Below are 14,585 nucleotides of genomic sequence, written 5' to 3' on the forward strand. Positions count from 1 at the left end.
TCTAGATTCCTCTAACCTAGTGATATGACACAGAACCACCAGGAATTGGGAGGGAAAATAAGCATAACTTCCTCAAGAGAGTCACTGGAAGTGATGATAAGTATGGTCACTTCTATTTTGCCCCCTTGGGCCTATGTAATTTTTCCAAATGGTAGCACAGCACCATAAAATGGTTGTTGATGTAAAATATAATACTGCATCTGTAAGATGGCACCTCACCTTTGCAAGAGTTTGACTCCAAGCTAGCACCTCTGCTGTGCCCTTAGTAAACCATTCCATTGCTCCATTAGCCAGCATCTTCTACATTGTGCAGTATGTGACAGGACTGTGGGATCATGTGCCGTCTGCCACAGTGCCTTTGCTATAAATTGGGTCTCTTGGTCTAATACAGTATTATATAGAAACCTTTGTCAGTAGATAACTATAAATCTTTAGGTAATGGTGCTAGGTTTCTGTGAGCAAGAAAGGCAAACCCATACATAGAATATGTGTATAGGTCAGTCCAGAAGAATCTGCGTAAAAGGACATCTAGTGTAGCCAACTTACCATCAAACAGCTGATTGGTCTTTGCAAAGTGTAAGTGCTGTATTAGAAGCTCAGTGTTTACCTCTGCTGTTGGCAGCTATAAGAACTAGATGAGCCTGGGTAAGTAGGAGCCTGTGCTGTTGGGCCCATACACAGTCTCCATCTCTGCCAGCATGTCAACTCCATTCATGTGCCCATTGTGTCATTGGAGTAGCCTATGATCAAGGCTAGCAGACTTCCACAAACCACATAATTTTGACTGCCTAGTTATTTAGTGCTGATTCTGTGTTGAATGCTTTCTGGTGGCTGTTTAACATGAAGTACCCAAAGATCCTGACAGTTTATGCCACCCCCACAGGCTCATCCAGAAACTTCTACCCCAGAATTTCTTGCCCTTAATCTTCCTATCTTTCTGTTTCTTGGCTTCTGACCAGTTGGTCAAACCATTCACCACTTCTTATGAATATATTCCAACTATAGACTATTTTTCTTTCTACATTCATGTACCTCATTATTCAGTTTGTATAGAAAGAAAAGTAGCCTATGGTTGGAATATATTCATAAGCAGCTAAAATGGTTCTTAGAAATAAATTTATAGTACTAAGAACCTCCATTAGGCAAGAAAAAAGGTTTCAACCTCATCTTCTACCTAGAAACTAGGGAAAAAAGAAAAGTTAAAACCAAAGTAAGGTCCTGGCTAGTGCAGTAAGACAAGAAAAGGAAATAAAAGGTATACACATGGGGAAGGAAGAAATAAAACTGCGTTTGTTTGCAAATGCCTACTTAGACAATCCAAAAAAATGACCAAAAAATGAAAATCAGTATACCAATAAGGCATTATAGCAAGGTCAAAGGTTAATGTATGATTAATATATAAAAGTATAAATTAATATATAAAAGATTAATATATAAAAGTCATTTTTACTACCTATCAGGTACTATGCTTACTACCTGCGTGACAAAATAATTTGTACACTAAACCCCCATGACATTCAATTTACCTGTATAGCAGGCTTGCACATGTAACCCTGAACCAAAAATAAAAGTTTAATTAATTAACCTGGAGCAAAAGACTGATTACAAAGTCTATGGGCTTAGATCAGGGGTCTGAAATAAAGAATAAGTATAATAAAAGAAAGCTATTTATAAAAAATTAAATACTATTTTGCACAATTTTTTTTTTGAGCCAGAGTCTGGCTCTGTCACCCAGGCTAGAGTGCAGTGGCACAATCTAGGCTCACTGTAAGCTCCGCCCCCCGGGTTCACGCCAATCTCCTGCCTCAGCCACCTGAGTAGCTGGTACTACAGGCGCCCATCACCACGCCCGGCTAATTTTTTGTATATTTTAGTAGAGACAGGGTTTCACCATGTTAGGATGGTCCCAATCTCCTGACTTCGTGATCCACTCGCCTCGGCCTCCCAAAGTGCTGGGAATACAAGTGTGAGCCACCGTGCCCAGCCATAAGATAAATTTTTTTAAAGTATATTAAAATTATTCCCTTATGTTTATAATGTACATTTTAGGGTTGTATTTTATTTTTAATAATATCATTTGCATAGGGATCTTTGCACATTGCCTGATAGAGATTTAAGAATATAAGATATATGACAAAGAAAAAGTCATTTTTCTGTATGCCAACAATGAACAAGTGGAATTTAAAATTAAAAACACAGTATCATTTAAATTGGCACCAAAATAATATTTAAGTATAAATCTAATAAAGTATGTTTCTCTGCATGAGGAAAACTGTAAAATTCTAATGAAAGAAATTCAAAAACACTGAAATACCTGAAGAGGTATTCCCTGTTTGTGGATAGGAAGACTAAATTGCTCAAGACTACATTGATGAATTCTTCCCAGATCAATTTATAGATTCAACACAATTCCAATCAAAGTCCTAGCAAGTTGTTTTATGATTGTCAACCTACTGATTTTAAAGTTTATATAGAAAAGGAAAATACCTAGAATAACCAGCACAATATTGAAAAAGAAGAAAGTCAGAAAACTAGCAATACCAGACTTACTTCACTGTAAAGCTATAGTAATCAAGACAGTATGTTGGCAAAAGAATAGAAAAATAGATCAACGGAACAGAATAGAGAGCCCAGAAATAAACCCACATAAATATAGTCACCCAATCTTTGACAGAGGAACAAAGATAGAGCTAAGATAGTATTTTTAACAAATGTAACTGGAACAACTGAACATCTCGTAAGAAGAAAATGAATCTAGGCACAGATCTTACACCCTTCAGAAAAATTAACTCAGAATGGTTTATAGACTTGAATGTAAAACACAAAATGCAAAACTCCTGGAAGGCAATGTAGGAGAAAACCTGGATGGCCTTGGGTATGACAATGACTTTTTAGATGTAACACCAAAGTCATGATCCGTGAAAGTTAAGAATTGATAAGCTGTACTCCTCTGAAATTAAAAACTTCTGTTCTGCAAAAGACAATGACAAGAGAAAGAAAGGACAAGTATTTTGGCAAAAATATATTTGTAAAAGATGCATCTGTAAAGTAGTGTTATCCAAAAAAATGCAAAGAACTCTAAAGACTCAACAATCAGAAAACAAATTCGGAAATGGACTAAAGACCTTAACAGACACTTCACCAAAGAACATATACAGATGACATATAAGCATATGAGCAGATGTTCCACATCATATATCATCAGGGATACACAAATTAAACAACAGTTAGATACCACCACACACCTATTAGGCCAAAATCCAGAATACTGACAACAGCAAAGGCTAGTAAAGATGTGAAGCAAGAGGAACTCACGTTCATTGCTGATAAGAGTACAAAATGGTATAGTCACTTTGGAAGACAATTTGACAGTTTCTTATAAAACCAAACATACTCTTAGCATACGATTTAGCCATTGTAGTTTTTGGAATTTCCTCAAAGGAGTTGAAAACTATGGCTACATAAAAACCTGCACAAAGATATTTATAACACCTTTATTTATAACTGCCAAAAATGCAGCCAACCCAGACGTCTTTTAGTAGGTGAATCGGTAAAGAAACGCGTACATCCAGACCATAGAATATTATTCAGAGTTAAAAAGAAATGAGCTATTAAGCCATGAAAAGACAAGGAATAACTTTAAATGTATAATAACTAAGTGAAAGAAGCCAATCTGAAAAGATTACATACTGTATTAATTTAACTATATAACATTCTGGAAAAAGCAAAATTATGGAGACATTATAAAGATAAGTGGTTGTCAGAGTTTAGTGGCCGGGAGGGGGCAGGTGATGATATGGTGGAGCACAGAGAATTTTTAAGCAGGGAAAATACATAGTGTTAGATACATGTCATTATACAGTTGTCCAAACCCGTAGAATGTACAACACCAAGAAAGAAGCCTAATGTAAACTTTAGACTTTGAATGAGTACAATGCATGAATGTAGGTTCATGTATTGTAACAAACATATCACTTTGGTGGGAGGTATTGATAATAGGGGAGTAGGTAATGCCTGTGTGGGAACAGTGAGTATATGGGAAATCTCTGCCTTCCTCTTAATTTGACTGTGAACCTAATAACTGCTCTAAAAAATAAAATAGAAAAAAGGAATAATTAAGGTTAGAATGGAAATCAGTAAAATGAAAAAAAAAAAAAAAGATGAAAAGATGCATTTTTGTAGATTTTAAAAAATGAAACCTAAGCTGGTTTTTGGAGAAAATCAGCAAAACCGATGAACCTCTATCTAGACTGTTCAGGAAAAAAAAAGGTAGAAGACACAAATTACCAATATAGAAATGTGATACATGACAGCACACAGATTCTACAGATACTGAAAGAATAATCAAGGGACTATTAGAATCAAGTTTCTGGTAATACATTCAACAACCTTGATGAAATGGCCAAATTACTTAAAAGACACAAACTACCAAAAGTCAGAACATGAAATAGGTAACCTGAATAACCCTGTATCAGCTGAAGAAATGGAATTTGTAGTTTAAATCCCCAGGCCCAGATAGCTTCAGTAGTGAATTCTATCAAACTTCAGAGAAAGAAATAATACCAGTTTTACACAAACTCTTCCAGAAAATTGAAGAGAAGGGAATACTTTTCAACTCATTCTGTGAGGCAGCATTCCCTTGACATCAAGACCAAAGATATTATAAGAAAGGAAAATTATAGACAAGCATTTCTTAAGAAAAGTTGTAAAAATTGTTAACAAAGTTTTAAGTAATCAAATTTAGTGATATAAGAAGGATCTTATATCATGAATCATGACCACATGAACTTTATCCCAGGAATGCAAGATTGATTCAATATTAGAAAATCAATGTAACTCCCTATATTAAAGACTGAAATACATATCCATATATACATATATATATATGAGATCAACTAAATAGATGCAAAAGAGTATTTGATATACTCCAGTATCCATTACTGATTTAAAACTCTCAGCACACTAGAACTGGAAGGGAACTTCCTCATCCTGATAAAGGGCATCTATGAAAAAGCTACAGCTAACATCATACTTAATAATCAAAGACTGAATGCTTTCTCCCTAGATCAGAAACACAGCAAGGATATCCACTCTTACCTTTCCTATTCAGTATTATACTAGACAGATACCTAGTACAGCAAGGCAAGAAAAAAAAAGGCATTCAGATTGGCAAGAAATAAGTAAAACTGGCTGTCTTGAACGGGTAACGGGGACAATCAATGTGATCATCTAGGTGGAAAACCTCGTGTAATCTGCCAAAAAGCTAGAACTAATAACTGCATTTCACAAAGCTGCAAGATAGAAAATCACTATTAAAATCCAATTCTATTTCTATATACTAGCAATAACAATTGGAAATTGAAATTAAATATCCATTTCTGTAGCATTTTGGAAATGAAAACCTTAGTGGTCAGACTTAAGACTTACAGACTGAAAACTGCAAAACTGCTGAGAGAGATTAAAACTCAGCTGAATATTTAGAGAGGTATACCTTGTTCGTGGTTGGAAGATTCAATATTGTTAAGATGTAGTTTCTCCCCAAATTAATCACTAGATTTAATGCAATTCCAATGAAAACATTACTTTCTGTTTTTTCTAATATTCAGTAGGCTTTCCTGTACAAATTAATGAAGTTGATTCTAAAATTCAAATGGAATGCCATAGACCTAAAATCACCAAAACAGGCCAGGCACTGTGGCTCACACTGTAATCCCAGCATTTTGGGAGACTGAGGCAGGTGGATCACTTGAGGTCAGGAGTTGGAGACCAGCCTGGCCAACATGGTGAAACTCTGTCTCTACTAAAAACATAAAAAATTAGCTGGGTGTGGTGGCGGGCACCTGTAATCCTAGCTACTTGGGAGGCTGAGGCAGGAGAATCACTTGAAACCAGGAGGTGGAGGTTGCAGTGAGCCAAGATCACACCATTGCACTCCAGCCTGGGTAACAAGAACAAAACTCTGTCTCAAAAAAATAAAAATTAAAAATTAAAAATAAAAATCACCAAAATAACTTTGAAAAATAAGAAAGTTTAAGGACTTATACCACCTTGTTTTAAGACATAATATAGAGCTACTATAGTCAAAATAGGTTGGTGTTGGTGTAGAGATAGACAATCTGATCCATGAATCAGAATAAAGAATCCAGAAATAGACCCACATATATGGCCGGTTGACTTGTGACAAAAGTGCAAGGATAATGCAGTGGAGAAAGGATAGTCTTTTCAAGAAACAGTGCTGGAACAATCGGATATCCTTATGGCAAAAAGAACCCCCAAAACCTCTAAACCCTAATATGCCATAAGTAAAAATTAATTCCAAACACATCATAGACAAAGATACAATATAAAATGTTTACAAGATAGGAGAAAATCTCTGATCTTGGGTTATGCAGAGATTTTTTAGGTATGATACTAAAAGCGTGATTCATAAAAGAAAAAATTGATAAATATATAAAGAGTTCCCAAAACTCATTAATAAGAAAATAAGTAATCTGATTTGTTAAAGAATCAGATTGACCCATCACCAAAGATGATCAAGTGTCAATAAGTCCATGAAAAGATGCTAAACATCATTAGTGATTAGGAAAATGCAAATTAAAACTACAGTGAATAACTCTACACACCAGTTAGAATGGTTAACATTAAACAGACTGACCATTCCAAGTGTTGAAAGGATATATAGCTGCTAGAATTCTTATACATTGCTTGTGAAAATGAGTGTAAAGTGGCTAAGCCAGTTTGAAAAGCAGTTTGGCAGTTTCTTTTACAGTTTAACTTAAACCTGCCATATGATTAGTCATTATACTTCAGGGTATTTACCCAAAAGAAGTAAAAGTACCTGGCCACACAAACATTTGTGCAGAAATATTCATAGCAGCGTTATTCATAAAAGCCAAAACCTAGAACAACCCCCCTGTATTTGTTACCTGTTGCTGCATAACAGCTTACCCAAAACATAGCAACTTAACAGTTTGTTTGGATCAGTTTCTGTGGTCTAACCTAACTTGGTGCTCTGCTTCATTGTGTCTCTCTAGACTGCAATTGCTGTGTCAGCCCAGGGACTGCCATCTAATCAAAAGACTTGACCGCTAGGCAAAGACGCTCACATGGTTGTGGGCAGGGTTTGTTCTTCAAAAGTTATTATACCAAAGGCCTAATTTCCTTGCTGGCTGTGACTATAGGCAGTCATCAGTTTCTGGCAGGTGGCCTTATCCATAAGGGCAGACATGAGAGAGAAAAATCAGAGAAAGAGAGGATGCCAACAAAAATGGAAGTCACAGTCTGTTGTAGTCTAAGCTCAGAATTGACATCCCATTAGTTTTGCCATATTCTGTTTGTTAGAAGGTAGTCACTAGATCCAACCAGACCAAGAGAAGGAATTGCACTAGAGAATGAATACCAGAAGTCAGGAATTACTGGAAGCCATGTCAGAAACTGCCTACTACAAATATCTATCAGGAAGAGAATAGATAAAAAGATATGGTATATTCATAGAATGTAATATTACTCAGTAGTAAAAAGGAATGAATTATTTATACACAGACAACATGGATGACTCTAAAAATAACAATGCTGATCCATACCAAAAGTATATAGGTGTATTTACCATTTATATGAAAAGTCAGACCAAAAGTATTTGTATTATGTAATCCTATTTATATAAAATTATAGAAAATGTAAACTAATCCAAGGTGAAAACAGTTCATGCTTACCTGGGGACTTGATTGGGTGGGTAGAGGAAGGATAGGCGGGAACAATTGCAAAAGGACACAGGGAATCTTCAGGGTGATGGCTATATTCAATTATGTTAATTATGTGGTGGTTTCACAGAAATATACATATGCAAAATTCTTTATGCCCAGTAGTGGTACTGGCATAAGGTTAGACATACGGTCACGAGAAGAGAATTGAGAGTTCTGAAATAAGCCTGTGCCTCTACTCTCATTTGATTTTTGTCAAGCATTCCGAGACAATTTAATGGGGAAAGAATAGTCTTTGTAACAACTATGCTAGACAACAGAAAATTCACTTGTAAAGAATGAAGTTGGACCCCTACCTCACATCATGTATAAAAATTAACTCAAAATGGATCAAAGACTTAAATGTAAGAACTAAAACCATAAAACTCTTAGAAGTGAATGTAAGTGTAAATCTTTGTGACTTTGGATTAGGCAATGTTTTTTAAGATATAAAACCAAAAGCACAAGCAATGAAAGAAAAAGATAAATTGGCTGGGTGCGGTGGCTCACGCCTGTAATCCCAGCACTTTGGGAGATCGAGGCGGATGGATCATGAGATGAGGAGATCGAGACCATCCCGGCTAACACGGCAAAACCCCATCTCTACTAAAAATATGAAAAAAAATTAGCTGGGCATGGTGGCGGGCGCCTGTATTCCCAGCTACTCAGGAGGCTGAGGCAGGAGAATGGCGTGAACCCGGGAAGCGGAACTTGCAGTAAGCTGAGATCGTGCCACTGCACTCCAGCCTGGGCGACAGCAAAAAAAAAAAAATTAAAGACTTGTATGCATTAAAGGATACAAGAAAGGGAAAAGACAACTTATAGAATGGGCCAAAAGATTTGCAAATCTTGTATCTGACAAGATAGTAATATCCAGAACATATAAAGAACTCCTGTAGGATGTGAGGGCAATCTAGCTGCTACATCTGTCAGCCCATAGATCACCAGGGTTGATTCAGCTGATCTGGCTGGCTACACAGGACGTGTCCTCTTCCTCCCTCACTGTTCCATGTGTGTTCCTCCCGAAACTGCATGCTGGGGTTTAAGAGGATGACCATCCCCAACAGAGAAGGACCAATCTTCAGTCAAGGGTACACGAGTAGCTATGCTCCCCTGCCAGAACCTCCAAACAAGCTCTCAAGAACTCCCATAACTCAATAGCAAAGGAAAATAACCAATTTACAAAGTGGTCAAGGGATGTAAATAGACATTCAAGTATGTTTATTTTTATTTTCCATGTTTTTTATTTTACTCTAAGTTCAAGGATACATGTGCTGAAGGTGCAGGTTTGTTACGTAGGTATACGTGTGCCATGGTGGTTTGCTGCACCTATCAACCTGTCATCTAGGTTTTAAGCCCCACATGCATTAGGTATTTGTCCTAATGCTCTCCCACCCCTTCCCCCAGCCCCCCAACAGGCCCCAGTGGGTGATGTTCCCCTCCCTGTGTCCATGTGTTCTCATTGTTCAACTCCCACTTATGAGTGAGAACGTGTGGTATTTGGTTTTCTGTACCTGTGTTAATTTGCTGAAGATGATGGTTTCCAGCTTCATCCATATTCTGCAAAGGATATGAACTCATTTTTTTTATGGCTGCATAGTATTTCATGGTATATATGTGCCACATTTTCTTTATCCAGTCTGTCACTGATGGGCATTTGGATTGGTTCCAAGTCTTTGCTATTGTAAATAGTGCTGCAATAAAGATACATGTGCATGTGTCTTTTTAGTAGAATGATTTATAATCCTTTGGGTATATACCTGTTGCGGGAAGTCAGGGACCCCGAATGGAGGGACAGACTGAAGCCATGGGAAAAGAACATAAATTGTGAAGATATCATGGACATTTATTAGTTCCACAAATTAATACTTTTATAATTTCTGACACCTGTCTTTACTGCGATCTCTGAACATAAATTGTGAAGATTTCGTGGACATGTATCACTTCCCCAATCAATATTCTTGTGATTTCCTATGCCTGTCTTTAATCTCTTAATCCCATCATATGTGTAAGCTGAGGATGAATGTCTCCTCAGCACCCTGTGATGATTGCATTAACTGTGTAAATTGTTTAAACAGTATGAAATCTGGGCACCTTGAAAAAAAGAGCAGGATAACAGTGATGTTCGGGGAACAAGGGAGATAACCATTAGGTCTGGCTGCCTGAGAGCCGGGCGGAACAGAGCCGTATTTCTCTTCTTTCAAAAGCAAATAGGAGAAATATCACTGAATTCTTCTTCTCAGCAAGGAATAGCCCTGAGAAAGAGAATGCGTTCCCAGGGGGAGGTCTCTAAAATGGCCGCTCTGGGGACGTCTGTCTTTTACAGTTGCAGATAAGGGTTGAAATAAGCCCCGGTCTCCCATAGTGCTGAACATAAATTGTGAAGATTTTGTGAACATTTATCACTTCCCAATCAATATTCTTGTGAACGAGGAAATTCCCACCTAATAAAATTTGGTCTGCTCTCAAACCTTGTCTCCTGATGTTATCAATGACAATGCGTGCCCCAAATTTCATTAGCAATTTTAATTTCACCCCGATCCTGTGATCTCACCCTGCCTCCACTTGCCTTGTGTTATTTTATTACCTTGTGAAGCATGTGATCTCTGTGACCTATACCCTATTCATATACTCCCTCCCCTTTTGAAAATCACTAATAAAAACTTGCTGGTTTTGCGGCTTGGGGGGCATCATGGAACCTGCCAACATCTGATGTCTCCCCCAGACTCCCCAGCTTTAAAATTTCTCTCTTTTGTACTCTTTCCCTTTATTTCTCAGACTGGCCAACACTTAGGGAAAATAGAAAAGGACTCACGTTGAACTATTGGGGGTGGGTTCCCCCAATATTGTAAGTAGTGCTGCAATAAACATACATGTGCATGTGTCTTTTATAGTAGAATGATTTGTAGGATTGCTGGGTCAAATGGTGTTTCTGGTTGTAGATCCTTGAGGAATTGCCACACTGTCTTTCACAATGGTTGAACTAATGTACACTCCCACTAACAGTGTAGAAGTGTTCCTATTTCTCCACATCCTCGCCAGCATCTATTATTTCCAGACTTTACATGATCACCATTCTAACTGGCGTGAGATGATGGTATCTCATTGTGGTTTTGATTTGCATTTCTCTAATGACCAGTGATGATGAGCTTTATTTCATGATTTATAATCCTTTGGGTATATACCTATTGGCCACATAAGTGTCTTCTTTTGAGAAGCATCTGTTCATATTCTTTGCCCACTTTTTGATGGGGTTGTTTTTTTCTTGTAAATTTGTTTAAGTTTCTTGTAGATTCTGGATATTAGCCCCTTGTCAGATGGATAGATTGCAAAAGTTTTCTCCCATTCTGTAGGTTGTCTGTTCACTCTGATGATAGTTTCTTTTGCTGTGCAGAAGCTCTTTAGTTTAATTAGATCCCATTTCTCAATTTTTGCTTTTATTGCGATTGCTTTTGGTATTTTAGTCATGAAGTCTTTGCCCATGCCTCTGTCCTGAATGGTATTGCTTAGGTTTTCTTCTAGAGTTTTTATGGTTTTAGGTTGTACGTTTAAGTCTGAATGGAGACTTAAATGTGTCTATTTAGAGATTTTAATATGTCTATTTAAATGACATTTAAATGTGAAATATTTCTATTTAAATAGACATTTAAGTTTGAAATATGTCTATGTAAACAGACATTGTATGTGCTTACTAGCCATTGATGTTTCTTCTGTGATACACAAATGTCCAATAAACACATGAAAAGGTGCTCAGTGCCATTGGTCATTAGGAATAGCAAATCAAAACCACAATAAGATACAACTTCATACTCACTATGATAGCTGTAATAAAAAAGATCGACAATAACGAGTGGACAAGGATATGGAGCAAACGGAACCATGATACGTTCCTATTTGGAATGTAGAATAGTGTATCAAGTTCAAAAACAGTTTGACAGGTCATCAAGATGTTAAACAGTGTTAACATATGACCCAGCAGTTCCACTCCTAGATGTATACCCAAGAGAGTTGAAAACGTGTCCAAACAAAAACTTGTACAAATGTTTATAAAAGCATTGTTTATAACAGCTGGAAAATGGAAACAACCCAAATGCCCATCAGTTGACAAATGAATAAACCAAATGTTGTAAATTCATACAATGGAATCTTATTTGGCTGTAAAAAGGACTGAAGTACTGAAATATGTCTCAGAATGGATGAACCTTGACAACATTGTGCTGGCAGAAGCCAGATACAAAAACCTTATAATGTATAATTATACTTACGTGATATGTCCAGACTAGACAAACTCATAGAGACAGAAAGTAGATTATTAGGTACGTGGAGGTTAGGGGAGGATATAAGGACGGTGTGTGAAATAATCAGCTAAATATCAGCTAAGTGACAGCAGAGTAGACCCATATATATAATTGACAGAATTAAAGTTCCCCTAAGATTTATATTCATGAGGTTAAAATGAAAAAACAGTCAGCATGGGGGGTAGTGTGTGTGTGTCCTCTACTCATGGAACTCAGCCATGTTGAGTTCCATGAGAATAGGTACAGAGATTGAGATGTAATCAGGACTATGACTTTGTCAAGAAAGTACAACTAAGAGAAGAAAAAGACAGTTGAGAGTATATTCAAAAGAATAACTATATAGGAGTGAATACATCATGGAATGAGGAACAATGAAATAGTGGTAGAATCAGTTGATTGGAGGTTCCAGGGAGTGAAATGATATTGATATCTGAGTACTCAGTGGAGTGAACCAAAAATCAAGAGGTGATCAGAGAGTAGCACCATGAAATTGAAAGTATAGAAGACTTGGTCTAGTATATAACCATTTGAGTTAGTAGGTTAGATAATATGATAGGCCAGGTTATTTAAGGAAGGGATTCCAAGGAACTAGGAGGTCAGAAGGAACTGTTCAGGTTTTTCTTTATTTTTTTAGAGCAATCTTAGGTTTCAACAACAACAAAAAAAAGCAGAAAGTATGGGTAATTTTCTATTTCTGGGCTCTTTATTGTGTTCCGTTATGAATTTGTCTCTTGTTTTGCCAATACCACACTGTTTTGATTACTGTAACTTTATAGTAAGACTTCAAGTCTGGTAGTGTTAGCCCTCTGACTTTATTCTTCAATATTGTGTTGGATATTCTAGATCTTTTCCTTTTTCCCCAAACTTTAGAATCGTTTGGTCAGTCTCCACAAAGTAACTTGCTAAGCCTTTGATTGAAATTGTGTTAAGTCTATAGATAAATCTGGGAAGAATTTATATCTTGACTATGGAGTCTTCCTGTGAGTGAACATAGACTATCTCTTCATGTATTTCAGTGTTCTTTGATTTCTTTCCTCAGAATTTTGTAGTTTTCATTTTGTTGAGGAACATATTTTATTAGATTTATATTTAAGTATTTCTCTTTTTGGGTACTAATTTAAATGATGTGTTTTCTTAAATTTCAAATTATTTGTTCATTGCTGGTATATAGAAAAGCAGTTAACTTTTGTATATTAACTTTTTATTTTGTAACATTGCTAAAATTGCTTATCAGTTCCAGAAGGTTTTTCCCTTGATTCTTGGGATTTTCTGCCTAAACAATCCTGTTATCACAAACAATAACAGGTTTTTTCCCCTTCCCAATCTACATACATTTTCCTTTTCTTGTCTTATTGCATTTGCTAGGAATTTCAGTGTGATGTTTAATAGGAATGTTGAGAGAAGAACCTTAAAATTGCGAATCTTGGAGCTTATGTAGGACAACCAGCACAAGTACCCTTCATACTCTTGGGGAGAGAGGAACATGCCTTTGCTCTTGAATATAAACAGATTTTCTCTAGAGAAAGGAAGGGAAGGACTCTACCCCTGGAATATAAACAAATATCTCTGGGGAAGATTTGTCTGATTCTCTCCAAAGGTCTCTAACTTACTAGGCTAGTTGCCAGTCAAACATCCATTAACCCAGATGCCAGCAATCTTTACTTAGAGAGCTCTGAGCATACAGAAATGGAAAAATATTCATGGATCACAGTTTACAATGGGGAGGTGAAAGTTCCCCTCAGAATCCGTAGAACATGGTGGTGACCGATATGAACAGTAATTGTAGGTGTAATGTGAGGAAATAGAGGCAGATAGAGGTAGTGAGGCTGTCCATTGTGGGGACTATTGAATGGTAGGTTTATGTGCCTCCATCTTCATCCTTGTTCCCGGGGTAGAGTCTAGGAGAGATGTAGGTATATTCCAGTGCATGAATTCATTCATAACACAAGATGATTGGATCACCTTACGTATTTTAAGCTTGAAAGTATAGAGAAATCTCTGATTTGCATGTGTTTTATGATCTGTTTACAGTCTAAATGATGTCTTACTTCATTCAGCTTCTTTCCTCCTGACTCTAAATTTTATGCCTCTATGATTAAATCACATTTTTCTATAGGATCTCCCCAATGATATGATTTACCAAGTTGCCATTAAGTCTCTTCCTCAAGACTGGTTGTGGTGTGAAACCTGGTGTGATGATGAATCCAAACAAAGAGCCAAAACAATTGATCTGGTGAGTGTCTTTGTTTTCATTTGTATGTAAGCAGATACGGAAATGTTTAAATAGAAATATTTTCTTTCTGTTTACAAATGGAGTGGCACACATATTACTTCACGTCTGCTGCTGCTCAGTCTATTAGACATTTACTTATGTTGGCAAGTATAGGACTATTTTGGGGGACCCCAAGACCGCCCTGAGGTTTGATGATTCACTAAGAAGATTCATAAGATGCACAATATAATCATATTCATGGCTATGATTTATCACAATGAAAGGATATAAAGCAAAGTCAGCAAAAGGAAAAGAGAAAATCAGGTGCAAGATTCC

At 36.8% G+C, this 14,585-nt stretch overlaps 1 protein-coding gene across 1 annotated transcript in view; it reads left to right on the plus strand.

The window, feature by feature from the left end:
* The window catches only part of UGGT2 (UDP-glucose glycoprotein glucosyltransferase 2), a 586,709-nt gene that overhangs the window by 533,768 nt on the left and 38,356 nt on the right, over window positions 1-14,585 (plus strand). Inside the window, exon 37 of the mRNA XM_031934986.1 lies at window positions 14,154-14,270. Coding sequence (XP_031790846.1) covers window positions 14,154-14,270 — 117 coding nt within the window. The remainder of the gene's footprint in view (window positions 1-14,153; window positions 14,271-14,585) is intronic.

The sequence above is a fragment of the Piliocolobus tephrosceles genome, chromosome X (genome assembly GCF_002776525.5).
Source record: "Piliocolobus tephrosceles isolate RC106 chromosome X, ASM277652v3, whole genome shotgun sequence".
NCBI classification, from domain to species: domain Eukaryota; kingdom Metazoa; phylum Chordata; class Mammalia; order Primates; family Cercopithecidae; genus Piliocolobus; species Piliocolobus tephrosceles.